Source organism: Hyla sarda, chromosome 8 (genome assembly GCF_029499605.1).
Source record: "Hyla sarda isolate aHylSar1 chromosome 8, aHylSar1.hap1, whole genome shotgun sequence".
NCBI lineage: Eukaryota > Metazoa > Chordata > Amphibia > Anura > Hylidae > Hyla > Hyla sarda.
The window spans coordinates 191221424-191242047 of NC_079196.1; the positions used below are offsets into that span (position 1 = coordinate 191221424).

Genomic DNA, 20624 nt, shown 5'->3' on the forward strand with positions numbered 1-20624 from the left:
TTAAGATTTTTTTATTAGAAGTAATTTACAAATCTGTTTCACTTTCTGGCATCAGTTGATTTAAAAAATTAAAAAAATTTCCGCCGAAGTACCCTTTAAGATTTTTAACACTTTCCCGACCCATGACATACATGTACATCATGGATCGGCTCCTGTTCTTTAACGTGGGGCTATGCGTCTAAGTTGAAAGTAAACTAATGCTCAGGGAGCTGTTCGGGATCGCCGCGGCATCCGGAACAGCTTACAGGACAGCCGGAGGGTCCCTACCTTCCTCCATGCTGTCCGATCGCCGAATGACTGCTCAGTGCCTGAGATCCAAGCATGAGCAGTCAAGCGGCAGAATCATCGATCACTGGTTTCCTATGAGAAACCATTGATCAATGTGAAAGATCAGTGTTTGCAGTGTTAAAGGTCCCTATGGGAGCTATAACACTGCAAAAAAAAAGTGGAAAAAAAAGTGAATAAAGATCATTTAACACCTTCCCTAATAAAAGTTTGAATCGCCCCCTTTTCCCATTTAAAAAAAAAAAAAAAACTGTGTAAATTAAACGTGTGGAAATGTCAGAATTATAAAAATATATAGTTAATTGAACTCACGTTCAATGGCGTACGCGCAAAAAAATTCGAGTCCAAAATAGCGTGTTTTTGATCACTTTTTAGATCATGAGAATTTATATAAAGCGATCAAAAAGTCCAATCATTACAAATATGGTACTGATAAAAACTTCAGATCACGACACAAAAATTGAGCCCTCATACCGCCCCATATGCAGAAAAAAAGTTATAGGGGTCAGAAGATGACAATTTTAAACGTATAAATTTTTCTGCATGTAGTTATGATTTTTTCCAGAAGTCCGACAAAATCAAACCTATATAAGTAGGGGATCATTTTAACCATATGGACCTACAGAATAATAAGGTGTAATTTTTACCGAAAAATCTACTGTGTAGAAACGGAAGCCCCCAAAAATTACAAAATTTTTCTTCAATTTTGTCGCACAATTAATTTTTTGCCCGTTTCTCTGTAGATTTTTGGGTAAAATGACTCATGTCATTAAAAAGTAGAATTGGTGGCGCAAAAAATAAGCCATCATATGGATTTTTAGGTGCAAAATTGAAAGGGTTATGTTTTTTTTTTTTTTTTTTTTTTTATGGGTTAAGGTAAGAAGGAAAAAACGAAAGTGCAAAAAACAGAAAAACCCTGGGTCATGAAGGTGTGAAATAGAAATAGGAGTAATACACAAATCTGTATAACTTTCTGGCACGTATACCCCCCCCCCCCCCCCCCCCCACCAGAGTACCCTTTTCGTGTAGTTATGTTTTTTTGATGTTTTGAGAAGGGTTTGATGTCTTTCCTGTTTAGTATACGGAGATTCCTGTCCTCTAGGTTTACAGTACGCCCTCCTAAACAGAAGTCCTGTGGTCAGGTTTAGTTCCAAAGAGCAAATAGTAAATGCATACAAAGCAGGGTTAGGCTGGGTTCACACCACGTTTTTGCAATACAGTTCCCGTATCAGGTTTTTGATGAATAAACGTATTCCTCAAAACCGGACTAAACTGTATTAAAAAGTGTACAAATATTAACCTATACACGGCTTGAAAAATGATGTCCGGTTGCATCAATATTTTAAGAAAAAAGTGTGTTTTTAACTTTTTCACTCCATTATGAATAACGTTTCACTTGTTTGCACAGTTTTTTCTAGGAATTTCAAAGTAAAAAACCGTATGGTGAAAACCAGATGGAACCATACGCACATACGCTTCTGTACGGTTCCCATTGACTCCCATGTTAAAAAAAGAAAAAAAAAAAAAAGTTTGCACCATGACTTTGATATACGGTTTCATATAAAAAAAAGTGCAACCGTACAGAAAACCGTGCCCATAGACTTCCCATTCAAAACCGCATGCACAATGATGTATACGGTTGTCTCAGTTTTTCAAACCATACGTTTTTTTTTTTTTTTTCCTGGACATAAAACCGTGGCCTACCACGGTTTTTGGTCCAGGTGAAAAACCGTATAAAACTGTTTTTTTTTTTTTTTTAAACATGGCAGTCAATGGGAACAGTACAGAACCGTATGTGCGTATGGTTCCATCCAGTTTTCGTTTTTTGACTTTCCACAGTTTTTTTTTTTCTTGGAATTTCAATCAAACAAGTGAAACTCTATTCATAATGGAGTGAAAAGTTCAAACTGTATACGTTTTTTTTCTTAAAAAACGGATGCAACCGGACATCATTTTTCAAACAGTATACGGTTTTCAACCGTATACAGATAAACATTTGTACACACTTTTTGATACAGTTTAGTCAGGTTTTGAGGAATCCATTTATTTTATTATTTTTTTAAAATCAAAAACCTGATACAGGAACCGTATAGCAAAATCGTGGTGTGATCACAGCCTAAGGCAGCATTCACACCACGTTTTTGCAATACAGTTCCCATATCAGGTTTTTGATGAAAAACGGATTCCTCAAAACAGTACTAAACTGTATCAAAACGTGTACAAATTTCAACCCGTATACAGTTAAAAACCGTATATGGTTTGAAAAAATGATGTCCGGTTGCATCTGTTTTTTTAAAGAAAAAAACATATACGTTTTAACTTTTCACTCCATTTTGAATAACGTTTCACTTGTTTGAAATTCCAAGAAAAAAAACTGTGTAAAGCCAAAGAACGTATGGTGAAAACCAGATGGAACTGTATGCACATACAGTTCTGTACGGTTCCCTTTGACTCCCATGTTTAAAAAAAAACGTATACGGTTTGATACAGTTTTTCACCCGGACCAAAAACGTGTGGTAGACTACGGTTTTGGGTACGGGGGAAAAAAACCTGACAAAACCGTACAGGGTGCAAAACGGACACAACCTGATGCATCTTTTGGCATATGGTTTTCAATGGACAGTCAATGCATACGGTTTTCAATACGGTTCCGTACGGTTTTCACATTGAAAATGTATACGGGAACTGTATTGCACAAACGTGGTGTGAACCCAGCCTTACAGATCTGTAGTATGATTACTTTACCTTTTATGTACTTGTATGGCACGGCCATGGTTTTCTTTGTAAGTTTGCAAGTCTACAGACCCAGAAGCTTTGCTTCTAGAGGAAAACACAATGGCACTGTGCCCGCTGGGCTGTATTTCGTGTTCTGCCATGCCAAGTCTGTGCATCCAGCTGTGCAAGCGCTGTAACTGGGAGTTAACTCTTCGCTGTCATTCAGGTGAAGGCGTCTTCACATTATAGGCATACAGTGACTTGTGTTGCCAATAGGATCCTGTGTGCTATATATTTCTCCAGTGAATGTCTCTGCATGGAATAGTAGAGCAGACTAATGTATTTTATGCATTGAAATACAAAAGCACAGCACGCTGGCATTTATTGGGTACATGGAAACCTGTAGATAGGTGTTACATATGTTCCAGGAGCTTTCTTCCACTTATGCCAAATGGACTCTGAAAGCGCAGTGTGAATAGATTTTACTGCTGAGCGGTGAACACGGGGAATTTTTAGATCATCTCAGCCCAGCGCCTGACTGTAGGTGACAGGAACATTGCTGGGCGTTGGTTTCGCTTTTTGTGTGAGGAATTGGGAACTTGGCGCCTGCACTACAACACTGGCGATTTCATTTTGATATTAAAGGGGTAGTCCAGAGAACTGACCTTTTTTAAAGGGGTACTCCCGTGTAAAACTTTTTTTTTTTCCTTTTTTTAAACTACTGGAGTTAGAAAGAATCAGATTTGTAAATTACTTCTATTAAAAAAAAATCTGAATCCTTCCAGTTCTTATCAGCTGCTGTATGCTCCACAGGAAGTTATTTTCTTTTTGAACTTCTTTTCTGTCTGACCACAGTGCTCTCTGCTGACACCTGTGTTTTAGAAACTGTCCGGACCAGGGATTTGCTTCTGCTCCAGACAGTCCCTGATATGGACAGGTGTGTCAGCAGAGAGCACTGTGGTCAGAAAGAAAGGAAATTCAAAAAGAAAATAACTTCCTGTGGAGCATGTAGCAGCTGAGAAGTACTGGAAGGATTAATATTTTTTAAATAGAAGTAATTTACAAATCTGTTTATTTTTCTGGCACCAGTTGATATAAAAAAAAAAAAAATTCCAGCCAAGAACCCCTTTAAGACACTTATCCCCCAACCATGGACTGTAGATAAGCTTCTGATCGTAGGTGGTCCGACCATTGGGAACCCTCCCACAATCTCCTATATTCCCTTACATGCTTCTTACATTTCCTCAGCAGAGGAGTCCCCATATTCCTGGACAAATGCAAGTGACAGCCCTCTCAGCTTCACTTGGGATTGTCCAGGAAGCTGGGGGCCTCCGTGTGAGATGGATGCATAACTAGCTGGAGGTCTCCCAGTGGGCCACCACCAGCCAAAATGCCCTTTCCCCTCTGGCCGTTCATAAATTTATCCTATATCCATGGATAGGGGATAAGTGTCTAAGGTTAGGGTCCATGGGTCGGAGCTCCATTCAAGGGTGCTCCATCACAGATCCAGTTTATTTTGCAGGAACTAAGTCAGTGTTTTGCAAAGTGTGCCTCCAGCTGTTACAAAACTATAACTCCTAGCATGCCCAGACAGCCTTTGGCTGTCTGGGCATGCTAGGAGTTATAGTTTTGTAACAGTTTTGGTTTTTAAAATGGCTTTAAAATTTAGACAGCCACCTTCTATCGGGGACATTAATAGATATGACCCTGTAAAGACACTAGATCTGAATTGTTTGGTGTAATTCCTCGTTTACATGTCCTTTTATTCTGTCTTGAGTTTGGAGCAGATTCCACACCTCAGTCGAGATTACAAATGTTTTTTTATTTTTTTTCTGGAAATTCATGGTGGGTTTTTGCTCCTATAATTTCTAACTGTGTGAATGTGGCTTTAAAGGGGGTTATCCAGAAAAAGAAAAACAGCGCCACACCTGTCCTCTGGTTGTGTGGTATTACATATAACCTTCCTCCACCTTAAAGGGGTACTCCACTGGAAAGCCTTTCTTTTTTTAAATCAACTGGTGCCAGAAAGTTAAATAGATTTGTAAATCACTTCAATTAAAATTTTTTTATCCTTCCAGTACTTAGCTGCTGTTATAATCCACAGGAAGTTCTTTTCTTTTTGAATTTACTTTCTGCCTGCCCACAGTGCTTTCTGCTGACACCTCTGTCCATGTCAGGAACTGTCCAGAGCAGGAGAAAATCCCCATAGAAACCTATCCTGCTCTGGACAGTTCCTGACATGGACAGAGGTGTCAGCAGAGAGCACTGTGGTCAGGCAGAAAGGAAATTCAAAAAGAAAAGAACTTCCTGTGGATCATAACAGCAGCTAAGTACTGGAAGGATTAATAGTTTTTTAATTGAAGTGATTTACAAAGTTGATATGAATAAAATAGTTTATTTTTTTACCGGATTACCCCTTTAATGAAACTGAGCTGCAATACTACATACAACCAGAGTGCAGGGGTGGCGCGGTTTTCGGATGTTATGTTCCACATTCACTTGCTCTGGGGGAAAAAAGTGGCACAGAACTGTGAATGTACTGGAAATTTGCCTCTAATCACAATGGCGCCAAATCTTGTGTAGTTCTTTTAGCCTTTCCATGGCAGAAATCAGGGTTTCACCTTTTCTGAAAGATCCACAATTGATTTGTCAATGGAAATCTGGTGCTGTGTGAACACAGCTTAATGCAGTATTCTCCAGTCCGGGAATCTTCAGATATTATGAAACTACAAAAGAAGACGATGATCCAGCACTTGATGTACGAAAGCTTTATTGAAGATCACAAGACACTGTTAAAACCAACCATACCATCAGACGTGTTTCGAGCGCATGCGCTCGAAACTCATCTGGTATGGTCTGTTTTAACTGTCTTGTGATCTTCATAAAGCTTTCGTACATAGTTAAAACAGACCATGCCAGAGGCGTTTCGAGCGCATGCGCTCAAAACGCATCTGTATGGTCCATTTTAACGGTGTCTTGTGATCTTCAATAAAGCTTTCGTACATCATTAAAACCGACCATACGACACGTTTCGAGCGCATGTGCTCGAAACGCATCTGAAGGTATGGTTGGTTTTAACAGTGTCTTGTGATCTTCAATAAAGCTTTCGTACATACTGTTAAAACCAACCATACCTTCAGGTGCGTTTCGAAACGTGTTTGATGGTATGGTTGGTTTTAATTATGTTCGAAAGCTTTATTGAAGATCACAAGATGGTGTTAAAACCGACCATACCATCAGATGCGTTTCGAACGCATGTGCTCGAAACAAATCTGATGGTATGTCGGTTTAAAAGGGGTACTCCTGTGGAAAACTTTTTTATTTATTTTATTTTATTTTTTTTATCAACTGGTGCCAGAAAGTGAAACAGATTTGTAAATTACTTCTATTAAAAAATCTTAATCCTTCCAATACATTTTATGGGCTGTATACTACAGAGGAAATGCTTTACTTTTTAGATTTCTCTGGTGTCATGGCCACAGTGCTCTCTGCTGTCCTCTGCTGTCCATTTTAGGAACTGTCTAGAGCAGCATATGTTTGCTATTTTTTCTCCTGTTCTGGACAGTTCCTAAAATGGACAGCAGAGGTCAGCAGAAAGCACTGTGGTTGTGACATCAGAGAAATCCAAAAAGAAAATAATTTTTGTAGTATATAGTCCCTAAAAAGTACTGGAAGGATTAAGATTTTTTAATAGAAGTAATTTACAAATCTGTTTAACTTTATGGCACCAGTTGCTAAAAAAATAAATAAATAATAAAAAAAAGTTTTCTACAGGAGTACCCTTTAACAGTGTCTTGTGATCTTCAATAAAACTTTCGTATATCAAGTGCTGGATAATCGTCTTCTGCACATTGTGTGTCTTGCGGGGCACAGATCCGTGCACTATATTGGAGTGGTGAGCTGGATTCCTTTTTCTTCTATTATGAAACTACTACTCTCATCATCCCCTGACAGTGCGTTCATTATGAGAGAACACTATTTCCCAGCCCTAGGATATAACAGGCTATTATTGAGTGTAATCCTGCAGACACGTGTGGCGGAGGCTGCGGTGCAGGGCTCACACTACCAGCTTGTTACTCTTCAGCGCTGTTTGGCAGCCGACATGCGTTGTGCATTTGACACATGTTGCAGAAGACACATGCTTGTTGGCAAATGTGAATGAGCGTTGTTTAGTGAAGAGGATCTGTATAATCCGTTCATTGATACACACAGTGGTCTTTTCACCTCACCACTTCATGGAGATGTCTGAGCCAGGTCTCGAGTGTTTGAGGGATTTGTCGTGCAGGATTTCAGCTTGAACTGCTCTGCAAATCTTACGGTTAATGTCCGGGAATGTAGTGATGAAAATGGAGTGCAAGAGCAATCGTACAATTGGGAAATACGTCAGAGACACTAGTGATGGCAACCGGCTTGGGCAGCAAGTTCTACACAGACTATATAGACGGGGGACTAGGGATCGACCAATATCGTTTTTTTAGGGCCGATAATCGGTGGAGGTTAGGGCCGATAGCCGATAACTTATACCGATATTCCGGTATAAGTTATCGGCTATTTGTCCCCACGCGACACTGCTGCAGATCATTGATTTAAAGCGGGCGCTTTAAATCAATGCACTGCAGTGGCTTTTGCGGTGCCATAGGCCGCCACCAGCTTCTCTCCCCCTGCCTGTCCGGGGGTCCTGAGACCTATCAACGCCACCGCTCCCCCCCCCCCCCCCCCCCCCCCCCGCCACGCCGCACCACACCGCGCCTAGGGGTGCTTCCAGCTGTTGCAAAACTACTACTCCCAGCATGCCCGGACAGCCGTTGGCTGTCCGGGCATGCTGGGAGTTGTAGTTTTGCTACAGCTGGAGGGCCTTCTGTAGGTATAGTATATTATACAGATCCCTGTCCATCCCAGAACCCTGACTCACCTTCCCAGTTGCTGCAGGGACCGTCCTGGGAGGGTAGTCCGGGCCATCCATCCATCCATCCTTCCTGTAGTGTCCGGCGGCATTCCTGGTGGAGGGTGAACCGGTCCGGGCTGTCCTTCTCCGGGGGTCCTCTTCTCCACTCCGGGCAGGCTCCGGCCTAGAAATGCTGCATGTGACTTTACTATATATAATGTGCAGCAATGCGTTGTTATATAGTAAAATCTTTATCCTCCCCATGCCCGGGAAACCTTTTCTTCCCGCAGGGATGGGGAGGATAAATTGTCTTTTTTGCTGTTCCACAAGGTAGTCCCTTGGGTGGGAGCGCTACTTACCTAGCCCCGACTTCTGAAATCACACCCTCTCGGCATGATTGGCAGCCAGGTCACGGCCTGTTTCATTGCTCTGCTCTGTCTACTTAGGGAGCAGAGCTGTGACGTGGGCTGTCAATCACACAGAGGGGGCGTGATTACAGCAGAGAAGACCGGTGTGAGGTGGTTTTTTGCGCCCCCGTAGATCTATGCGTCCGCTCCTCCCCCAGCTCTCCGAACATTTCCAAAGCTAGAGCTGGGGGAGGGCAGAGCAAGGGGAAGGAGGAGGTTCACGCCCCCTCCCTCATCTCCCTGAGCTCGGCTGGACGCAGATGTCTACGGCCCGCCCCCTCCCTGAGGACGTAAATCTCCACGGCAGGTCCCCTCCCTCATCTCCCCGAGCTGAGGACGTAGAGCAGTGCTCCCAATGAGCTCTATGTGTAAAGGGAGACATACTGTACGGGCTAAATGTCCCCCTTTAGCCCATACAGTATGTCCCCCTTTAGCCTGTACAGTAGGTCCCCCTTTACACATAGAGCTCAGTATGTCCCCCTTTAGAATGTGCAGTCTTTAGCCCGTACAGTATGTCCTCCTTTGTCCCCCTTTAGCCTATAGCCCGTGCAGTATGTCCCCCTTTGAGGGGACCTGCCGTGGAGATCTGCTGGGGGAGATGAGGGAGTGGACCTGCCGTGGAGATCTATGTCCTCAGGGAGGGGGCGTGCCGTAGAGATCTGCGTCCAGCAGCCGAGCTCAGGGAGGGGAGATGAGGGAGGGGGCGTGAACCTCCTCCCTCCCTCCCCTTGTTCTGCCCTCCCCCAGTTCTAGCTTCAGAAATGTTCGGAGAGCTGGGGGAGGAGCGGACGCATGGATCTACGGGGGCGCAAAAAACCACCTCACACCGGGACTAGGTGAGTATTGCTCTCTGCCCAGGGGACTACTAAGGGGAGTGCGGGGAGACTTAACATTATATCCTCAGTCCTCACCATCCTTGTGGACAGAAACTTCCCCCAGGGATGGTGAGGATGAAGATTTTACTATACATAACGCATTGCCACGTGTTGTGCATGGTAAAAACACATGATTGGGTCCTCCTTAAGGGTGTATTCACACGTACAGTATCCTGAGCATATTAGAAGCGGTATTCAGTCAGTTTACATTGAAATATGCAGGCCCAAATATGCACAGGATACAGTGCGTAGGAGTACACCCTAAGGGTCATATGAAGCATGTACATTACGTGGGAAGGGTAACAACCAGTTGTGTATCCTTAAATATTCCAGAGGTAAAGCACAATGCAGTTATAAGGGAAAACAGTCAAGAATTTATTTTAAAGAGTAGAATGTTATTTACTAAAATAGACGATTGAACAATAGGAACAGGTCCTTTACCTTAGTATCAGTAGTAACTTTACTTCTTGCTCTGTTGGGCAGGCTTCTCTTAATGCTCGGAGATTCAAACTTTATGGATCAATGACCACTGACATGATTTTCTTGGAAGTCCTTAACATTTTTTTATTTTTTTTTCTTGTCCACACATACTCTGACCCAAATTCTTTCTAAAATAACCTTGTAGAATAAAATGTTAGTTTATAAATTGGGGTCATAAGCTCAATGATCAGTCTGTCAGTCGCCATTTGACTCTTGAGCCACCTTTTTTTTTTTTTTGTCTATTGTTTTGCCAATTGTATGCGTGAAGATTGTGGTGGACTCTCGGAGGACTCTCTGCTTCATTACCACCCACAGTCTGTGCAGCAAGGTCTTAAAGGGGTTGTATGCTGATAGACAGATAAGGTTGTTTATATTTTAGAAATCGTGATTATGGCCATGGTCTTTCTGGGAGTGGTGAGCTATATTTGTCCAATGACAAGTGACTTGTTTCTGGCAGAATATCTCTTCTGTTCTCATAAAGCTCTTTTTACAGTGCGGACTCTCTTGGACATAGCCGCATAGGTTAAAAAACTACAGGGAACTGGACTGAAGTCTGACGGCTTCCTGGAAACTCCACCCAACATTGTTTTTTATTTTTCTTGATGGGTCTATTTTATAAACTCTCAGTTGTCTATTGTTTCATGTTTGTTGATGTACAAGTCTTTGTTCATAGAGACAGTTTTGCTGCTTTATTTTACTGAACATTCTGTTTTCTAATTAGGAAAAGTCTTAATTAGAAAACAGAACATTCAGTAAAATAAAGCCGCAAAACTGAAGTTACAAGAGAATTCCTAAATTACAGACGCTGATTCAGAATCTGTAATTTTTCTTTCTCTTGAATAGCATTCCCCTTCTGTAAGGGTAGCCATACATGTGCCAACCAACATAGCTGTTGGCTCTGGTCATTTGGGCCACCGGTAAGGCTATGTTCACGCCTCAGAATTTCAATGGTATTCTACTTCTCTATGCACACACCGGAATTTCCATGCCAGATGTTTCCGGCACAGAAATTCCGAATTCTGTGTTCGTGTCGACGCGGAATCTACTTTTATTGCATAGCCGTCTGTTACAGCACATTCCCGTGTGGTCCTAGCGCCAGCATGTTATGCCGGCGCCCACAGTTTGCGGAATATCTGCACAGAGATTGCTTGGCCTAAGAGTTCATGTGTTCTGAATAGAGAGGAGGAGTAGATCCCTTGGGGGAGAGTCTGATGTGCCCGTGCTGAAAAATAAAATGAAAATGAAGTTTCACTCGCCTTCCTGCGTTCTCCCAGAGCGCTCCTACAGCTGATCAGTCCTCTGGTCCAGTCTTCTGCCCCTTCTTCCGTGTGCACAGATAGTCACATGGTGCTCAGCCTATTACTGGCTGAGGCGGGACATCACTGCCGCCAGTAATAACCTGAGCACTGTGTGATGACTGTGCACACAGAAGAAGGCAGAAGACTGGACCAGAGGGCCGATCAGCTGTAGGAGCGCTCCGAGGGAACGCAGGAAGGTGAGTGAAAGTTATTTTTCTTTTGTTTTTCCAGCTCGGGCACAACTGAGGAGAAAGTTTTCAGTAGACTACTCCTTTACATACACATCAGTCCATTGTCCAGTCCAGTGTTTTCCAATCAGTGTGCCTCCAGCTGTTGCAAAACTTACAACTTCCTACATGCCTGGACAGCCAACTGCAGAGGGAGGGGGGGGGGGGGGATAGGAGGAGAGTTTTCAGATCAGTTGGTGCCAGGAAATTCTAGAGACTTGTAAATTACTTTTTAATCCTTCCAGTACTTATCAGCTGCTGTATGCTCCAGAGGAAGTTGTGTAGTTCTCTCTGCTGCCACCTCTATCTGTTCCAGGAACTTTCCAGAGCAGGAGGTTTACTATGGGTATTTACTTCTGTTACGGAAAGAGGTGGCAGCAGAGAGCACTGTGATCAGACTGGAAAGATCTACACAACTTCCTCTGTAGTATACAGCAGCTAAGTACTGAAAGAATTAAGATTTTTGAATAGTCATTTAAATCTTTATAACTTTCTGGCACGAGTTGGTTTGAAATAGTCCTTTAAGGCTGTGAGTGTGCTGTAAATTATAAAGGGGGCTCCTAACCTCAACAATGTAATGGAGAAGTATCCTAGCACTCGTATGAGGAATATATATGCTATATAGCAGCTGAGGTTAGGGGCCCTTTCTCTGCATCAACATTTGCAGGCTTACAGAGGGGAATACAAGTGACATGAGGGATAAAATGACAAACTCTGTCAGCGTCATTGAAGATATCTAGCAAAAAATGTATTTAGAGGCAGGAAAGTGGGAGGGGAGTCTGTTATTTTATGAAGGAACATGTCTATGAAGAGTAACACATGCTTCACTCCTGTAGCTCCAGCTATTCCTCGGCAGCTTTGGACTTCGAGAACTTGCATAAATTGGAGCCAGTGTTTGATTCTCCAAGAATGTCGCGGCGTAGTCTCCGCTTGGCCAATACCACTGCCAACTTTTCTGAGGATCTTCTCAACAGCAGCATCAGCTCCACTGCCTCTTATTCTGGGAGTGTTTCTAATGACCGCTCCATTAACAGGCAAGTCATTATACTAGTTGTCATTATACATTATATTAAGATGTTTTAATGGAACAAAAAATGTTGTGTGTGTATATATTTATTAGTATTATTATCATTAATAATATTAAAGGAGTACTCTGGGATGTTAAGATTGTGTCCCATACTGCTGGGAGTAAAAACAAATAAAATAAGGGATACATATCTGCCGCCACTCTCCCGTTCCGGCATGCGCCTCGATCCTCTTCCTGGTTGCTGGTGGTGGTCGTTGAGTCATACTGCACTCAGCTAATCACCGGCAGCAGCGAAGTCCTGCCTTGGCCCGCGATTGGCTGAGCAGCACTCTGACACCTTTTTTGGCCCCGGTGCATTGCCGTGGAATGAGATTTGCCATAGAATGAGATGGTCCGCCTCCATCACATCCTATTGGCACTCTCTTGTCACGTGACATATTTAAACGTCACGCATCGATGCGCACAGCAGTGTCAGTTTGGCTATCACAGGAAGAGGATCTCTCTCCCTGTGATAGCTGAAGCTATACGGAGCTCTCATGGCCTCTGTGGCCCAACAGAAGCTCACACATGTACGCAGCTCATATGGCTGCCTCATATACATTTACTCTATTATTACATCCACAGCGCTATCGGGATCCCTATGCCCGATGGCGCTGTCATCAGTGTGCGTCCCCGTGAGCGCCCCACGCCCGCAGCTCTACTCCCCGTCCTCCGTCCCCCGCAGCTGTACTCCCCGTCCCGTTAACGCTCAGGGAGCGGGGAACAGAAAGTAGAGCATCGGGCGCAGGTAAAGTTATTCCCGTAGTGCTGCGCATGCGCAGTACTACTTTACCTGCGCCCGATGCTCTACTTTCTGTTCCCTGCTCCCTGAGCGTTAACGGGACGGGGAGTAGAGCTGCGGGGGGCGGAGGACGGGGAGTAGAGCTGCGGGGGGCGGAGGACGGGGAGTAGAGCTGCGGGCATGGGGCGCACACTGATGACAGCGCCATCGGGCGTAGGAATCCCCATAGCGCTGTGGATCGCTCCCTGAGCGTTCACGGGGGACGGGGAGTACAGCTGCGGGGGACGGGGAGTACAGCTGCGGGGGACGGGGAGTACAGCTGCGGGGGACGGGGAGTACAGCTGCGGGGGACGGGGAGTACAGCTGCGGGGGACGGGGAGTACAGCTGCGGGGGACGGGGAGTAGAGATGCGGGGACGGGGAGTAGAGATGCGGGGACGGGGAGTAGAGATGCGGGGGACGGGGTGTAGAGCTGCGGGGGACGGGGAGTAGAGCTGCGGGGACGGGGAGTAGAGATGCGGGGGACGGGGTGTAGAGCTGCGGGCGTGGGGATCCTGATGACAGCGCCATCGGGCATAGGGATCCCGTTAGCGCTGTGGATCAACAGTAAATGTATATGAGTCAGCCGTATGAGCTGCGTACATGTGTGAACTTCTGTCGGGCCACGAGAGCTCCGTACACCTTCAGGTATCACAGGGTGTGGAGATCCTCTCCCTGTGATAGCCAAACTGACACTGCTGTGCGCATCGATGCGTGACGTTTAAATATGTCACGTGACAGAGAGCCAATAGGATGTGATGGAGGCGGACCATCTCATTCTATGGCAAATCTCATTCCACGGCAATGCACCAGCACCAGTTTTTGGGACTGTAAACGTCACCCTGCCGCTCAGCCTGTCGTCAAACAAGGAGGGTGATTGGCTGAGTGCAGTATGACTCACCGACCACCAGGAAGAGGATTGCTGCGCAGGCCGACACAATTTTAACTTCCCGAAGTACTCTATTTAATGTTTAATAATAAAATTAATAAATATTGGTAGGGACAGGGCCAGAGCGCCATAGAGAGCAAGTGGTGCTTAAACTGCAATATATTATTTATATCTGTATAATATCTAATTTAGGTGTAGATCCGTATAAAAGCTATTGGTCATGGCTGTGTCCCAACTACTACAAATTTTAGCTTTCAATTTCCCTGAACCCCGTCCCATCCCTGCCGCAAAACAAAGTTGTTTAATGCATATCTACCCCCAAAACTTTGCCATTAAAAAGATTTTTGCCTTTGCAACCAATAATTTTTTTCACCTCTAAAATAGAGTAGAAACTGAATCTACTCTCCTTCTTCCGAAAATACACTTCTTCCCAACTCCATCTCATTGAGAGGAAAAAAAAAAAATCTGTAGTGTAATCCTACAGTCTAATCCATTTTTTTTTTTTTTTTTTTTTTTTTTTCTTGGCCATACTGAATAAGCAGGTATGACTTCAGGATCACACTGTGGTTTCTGTTATCATGTAGGCACATAGGCCAACATTAATCATTGTCTTTTAGACCGTTTTTTGTGTCTAGAAAAGGTGCAAAAAAAGGCACAAGCAGGGATTATTTGCGCCTTTTGGTTTACACATTTCTGCTGCTTTTGAGTTGCAATCCACTGATTTTTAGAGACTTCCACTGAAGTCTCTAAACTACACCAACCCAGACTTAGTTTAGCTTTTTGGTGTATGTGAAGAGAGAAATTTCAGAAGATGTGTGACCTGCACAAAATTTATCATTTGCTCTGTGACCATTTAATAAATTTAATACATTACCAGCACACACAAAAAGGTGTGAAGAAAAAAAAATAAAAAATAAACTTCTTACACCTACAATGATAAATGCCGCCCATAGACTGCACAGGAGCTGTAGGACAACACTGAAAAATCTTTTCATAAAAAAGTGTATTCAGCTTTTATAAATTGTCTAACCAGATTGGACCTGTCTTAAATGCTCTGTGCTTGACACTTTTAAAATCTACACAAAAAATAAATAAAGGGAACACTTAAACACAATGTAACTCCAAGTCAATGACACTTCTGTGAAATCCCACTGTCCACTCAGGAAGCAACACTGATTGACAATCAATTTCACATGCCGGTGTGCAAAAGATACAGGCAACCGGTGGAAATTATAGGCAAATTAGCAAGACACCCCCAGGAGGTGACCACAGACCACTTCTCAGTTCCTATGCTTCCTGGCTGATGTTTTGGTCACTTTTGAATTTTTGGCGGTGCTTTCACTCTAGTGGTAGCATGAAACGGATTCTACAACCCACACAAGTGACTCAGGTAGTGCAGCTCATCCAGGATGGCACATCAATGCGAGCTGTGGCAAGAAAGTTTGCTGTGTCTTTCAGCATAGTGTCCAGAGCATGGAGACGCTACCAGGAGACAGGCCAGAACATCAGGAGACATGGAGGAGGCAGTAGGAGAGCAACAACCCAGCAGCAGGACCGATACCTCCGCCTTTGTGCAAGGAGGAACAGGAGGCGCAAAATGACCTCCAGCAGGCCACAAATGTGCATGTGTCCACCCAAATGGTCATAATCGGACTCCATGAGAGTGGAGGGCCCGACGTCCACAGGTGCGGGTTGTGCTTGCAGCCTAACATCTTGCAGAAAGTTTGGCATTTACCAGAGAACACCAAGATTGGCAAATTCGCCACTGGTGCCCTCCACAGATGAAAGCCGGTTTACACTGAGCACATGTGACAGAATCTGGAGATGCCGTGGAGAACGTTCTGCTGCCTTCAACATCCTCCAGCATGACCAGTTTGGCAATGGGTCAGTAATGGTGTGGGGGGGGGGTCATTTCTTTGGGGGGGCCGCACAGCCCTCCATGTGTTTGCCAGAGGTAGCCTGACTGCCATTAGGTACAGAGATGAGATCCTCAGACCCCTTGTGAGACCATATGCTGGTGTGGTTGGTCCTGGGTTCCTCCTAATGCAAGACAATGCTAGACCTCATGTGGCTGGAGTGTGTCAGCAGTTCCTGCAAGAGGAAGGCATTGATGCTATGGACTGGCCCGCCCGTTCCCCAGACCTGAATCTGATTGAGCACATCTGGGACATCATGTCTCGCTCCATCCACCAACACCACGTTGCACCACAGACTGTCCAGGAGTTGGCGGATGCTTTAGTCCAGGTCTGGGAGGACATATTTCAGGAGATCATCCGCCACCTCATCAGGAGCATGCCCAGGCGTTGTAGGGAGGTCATACGGGCACGTGGAAACCACACACACACACTACTGAGCCTCATTGTGACTTGTTTTAAGGACATTACATAAAGTTGGATCAGCCTGTAGTGTGGTTTTCCACTTTGATATTGAGTGTGACTCCATATCCAGACCTCCATGGGTTTACATTTGATTTCCATTGATAATTTTTTGTGTGATTTTGTTGTCAGCACATTCAACTATGTAAAGACGAAAGTATTTCATATGATTAGTTCATTCATTCAGATCTAGGATGTTATCTTAGTGTTCCCTTAATTCTTTTGAGCAGTGTATATTATTTAAGGTGGTCTCCAGTCTTATAGCGATCACTGTGATATAACTGCTCTGCGCCGCATACTGAATACTGATGCATTTTACTCTATATTCTGTGAATGCAGCACACGCAGTGACACACCCTGGATTCACTACTGCTAGTAAAGACAATACAGTTCAGGCGATAGGTCTTGTCTTGGAATGATCAAAATGTAGTTACCCTGTTTATGTGAAGAGGCCTCAAACCGAAACTTAATGGTCATGTAAAATGTTCTGCAGAATGTAAATTAAGTCATTGTCTGGTGTTATTTCTTTTACTTTTAACATACAGAACTTTTTGGAATCACAGTCTGTTTGTTTGTCTTTTAGGTCTAGTAGGCAGCATAACAACAGCATCCAGTCTACATCCAGCGGCCATCATTTATCCAGGAAAGGGGTTGGAAATGTGTCTTTCCAGAGCAGCTTTAGTACACAGGTCGCTGATACCTCCACATTGTCCACAGTGTTAGATGAGTCGTCCATACGGGAGCATACTGAAGTGGACCACCTATGGGGTGAGTGGATACATTGCACCGAAAGGATCTTTAAACGTTTAATAAAACTTGCCCCTATCCTCAGGATAGGTAATAAGTATCTGATTGGAAAGTGTGTGTGTGTGTGCTGACCGTCCTCTCAAAGATATCCAGAAGTGACTGCTGGCTCAGTTTGTCTCCAGCTACAAAGGGCCCCCTGTCCCAGCCTCTGATTGCCTGAGCAGGTAGTCACTCCCACACGTCTCTGAGGGTTGGGGTCTCTTTGCTACAAGGACAGGTGAGTAGCCAGGCTCTGCTCCAGAAATCGCGGGGGTGGAAGTGGGCAGTGGTTGTTGCTTAATAGGTTATGTTTAATTTAAACTTGGGTATACTATTAATTCTCAACTGGATTATAGACTCATGCCGTGGATGTCACCATTTTTTGAGGCAAAGCTGGGATAGTAAGCAGACGACTTCTGTGCGTCTGGATTCTTTAATCTAGGCTCACACTTCTGCAGTGGATCTGTAGCATTGCATGGCAGCCATTCTAATGAGTGAGAGCTTTTCTAAAACACAGCTTGAGGACAGGAGTGGCAACCACCCCCATGAAATTCATATGCCTCAACAGATATGTATTGGGTCTAGGGCTGCAATGATCGATGTTATCGATAAAATTCAATTACTGGATTGGTTGTCGATGAATCCCATTATCGAATAATCGGCCGATTCGCTGCAAAGGGATGCCGGGCGCCGGCAGTCATGAGGCTGCAGCAGGCGGTGCGGCTGTTCAGGCCCTGTGTCTGCAGGTCCTGCAAATCCCACACTGTTACACCCTCTTTAACAGTACCTGACCCCAGTCCCAGAGTTGGGTGGTTGCGGCACTGTTGCTGTGGGATCAGCTGCTGCTCACAGCTCAGGAGCTGCACACAGAGCTGCTGGAGACCGGCAGGGACTAATACTCCTCCAATCCTGCGGATATTCCCGGTGTGGAAGGAGATAGGAGATAGTGACAGACGAGTGGCGTGTGTCTGTCATTACAGTCTGCAGTAGTAAGCTTGGTGGGGCCAGTATTAATATATAGTGTGTACTACACACACTGCTATACACATGGGGGTATGTGCAGACCATTGCACCCTAGTGTCTGTAGTACAGACAGTATTGTGCAATGCTCTGCACATACCACTATGTATATAGCAGTGTGTATGTACTACATACATACTACACCCCCCACACAGTGGGGGGGGGGGGGTGCAGAACATTTGCTCTGCAGTCTGCACATACTCCCATGTGTATAGGAGTGCTATAAAAAAAAAGAGCTCCCCCTTTTCCTATTGCTATACAAAAAAAGTAAGATCATTTTATTTATTTTTTTTTACATATTTGATACTGCCGCATGGGTAACTGTCTGATCGATTAAAATAAAATGTTGAGTTACTAATATATTAATAGTTCAGACAGTAAAATAATCCGAAATTGCTGCTGTTTGGTCACATCACATGCTAGATGCTTTTAATAAGGCAATCGTACATAATTTTTCAAGTAGAATCCATTTTTGAACCCCTTTTTTGGGGGGCATTTTGATATTTTTTCAATTTAATCGATAAAATAATCTATAATTAAAATAATAGCTGCAGCCCTAATTGGGACCCCATGGGAAGAAAAATCTGGATGATAGGCACAAACCACTGTATTCTCAAGATTGATTTAGCAAATCTCCTTTATTGGAGGACTATCATTATTTCTAGGCTAATCGTAGCCTCTTCCTCATGATAGGAGTCACTGGGTCACTATACACTGTGTAAACTCCTATGTGCAGCAAACAGAATTACCCAGTAGTGTTCACTACCTGACAGCATACTACGACGACTGATTTAAAGGGGATATCCCAAGATACTAACTTATCACCTATCCACATTGGTCTCTAGAACAGGGGTACCTTGTTCCTCTAGTGAATAAGACAGCAGCAAGCATACTCAGCTGCTGCTCTATTTACTCTCTATGGGACAATTGACAGTAGCAAAGCACTGTGTTTCTCTTCCTTTGGCAGTCCTTTAGGGAGGGAATAGACTGGAGGGTGATGAGTGTATTCGCCTGCTGCTCGATTTACTTGGAGGACAAGTGACCCCTATTCTCATTATTGATGGGAGCTCTAGCAGTCGGACATTCACTGATCAGATCATCCTGTGTTTATGTAATTTTAGGTTTACAACAAGAGATCTCTTTTTAAGTGAAATTCATAGACTTTTATTAAGAAATCGGCATCTCTAACCCCAAATACATTCTTGCTTCCAAATGCTTAGATTCCTACAAGTATTCTTGGCAAACAGATTTCTTGTACCCCACATGTTGATACTTCAGCTTGCCATGTTGCCAAGACACTTTGCTGGCCCCTGGCAACAATATTGAGAACTCATTCAGGGTAAAGTCTTGTTTAAACTGGTAACAGATGCTTTTATTTGGGTGATTTGAAGCATTTGCCTACTGTAGGCATAGCTAATAGAGCAGAGGCAGGCCTTCTTTTCACACATCCTAGGTGAAGGATTTCAGTGGTCGTCCTAAGTAAAACCTAGTGTAGATGAAAATCAAGCTTGGCCTCCATGTAGTGCTACAGATTCCAGGCCAGATGTGGCTGCCACGACAACTCCTTAATACTTTTGGGCCTAAAAGTTGCTGACGGACTCCACTTTGCACACTTTCCACATGGCAAATTTGCTGCATGTCAATCATGTTGTGGATTTGTTACAGATTTTGGTTGAGGATGAATTTCCCCCTTCACAGTTTAGCAGGGGTGATGTCTGTTGTGAATCCTTGGCAAAATCTGTGTATTCCTATGACACTGACTGGGGTATGCGCCCCATCAAATTCAGAATGTCCATCTACAACTAGAAGGGGTTCATGCACAAAAACAATGTGTAAGCTGAAATTGCAGCAGCGGTTTCTCTATAGAGAACGGTCATTCTGTTGCGTTCAGTGTTATCGTGGCACCGCACTGGTACGGCTGTGATTTCTACAGCTCCCTTTCTGTTAATCAGTGTTGCTTAGCAACTTGTTGGCATGCGTCCACTTCTTCTTTTACAGTATAATTTTCTCTCTTTTATGGAACGTTTATATCAAAACTCCTCCTGTTTTGTAGTACCTGACTGACTGAATTTTCACAAGAACATTTATAAAGCACCTCTCTAATTTCTTTTATTTATTTTATTTTATTTTTTAACCCCCCCTTAGGCCTTGATGTTGATGATCCTAAAGGTGAGTAGCATGCTAACCTTTTTTGCTACATTTTCATCATTTTGCTCATATAAAGAGACTAGGAGATGGGTAATGGAGATGAGGGGGAAAACAAAAAAAAACATATTGCATAAATGATGCTTACAAAATGTTCACCCCATCCTTCAATCTGCTCCTTAAAGTTATTTATCCATTTATATTCTTTACAACCATTTACCTCACTTATCCTTCTTGAGATTGCCCCTGACTTGCCCGGAGAGGGTGCTACAACTATGGAGAAGTCACCCCCATCAAGACTAACCCACAGATTCTTGCTGAATAGGTATATTACACCTGAGCAAACACTATGGATACGGGATCGTTTTTCTATTTCTCATATCCTGTTCCC

At 43.8% G+C, this 20624-nt stretch overlaps 1 protein-coding gene across 1 annotated transcript in view; it reads left to right on the plus strand.

Moving 5' to 3' along the window:
- The window catches only part of SUN1 (Sad1 and UNC84 domain containing 1), a gene marked incomplete at its 5' end in the record, with an annotated part of 56437 nt that overhangs the window by 8548 nt on the left and 27265 nt on the right, over positions 1-20624 (plus strand). The window contains 3 exon segments of the mRNA XM_056537056.1: positions 12009-12206; positions 16866-17050; positions 20234-20257. Coding sequence (XP_056393031.1) covers positions 12009-12206; positions 16866-17050; positions 20234-20257 — 407 coding nt within the window.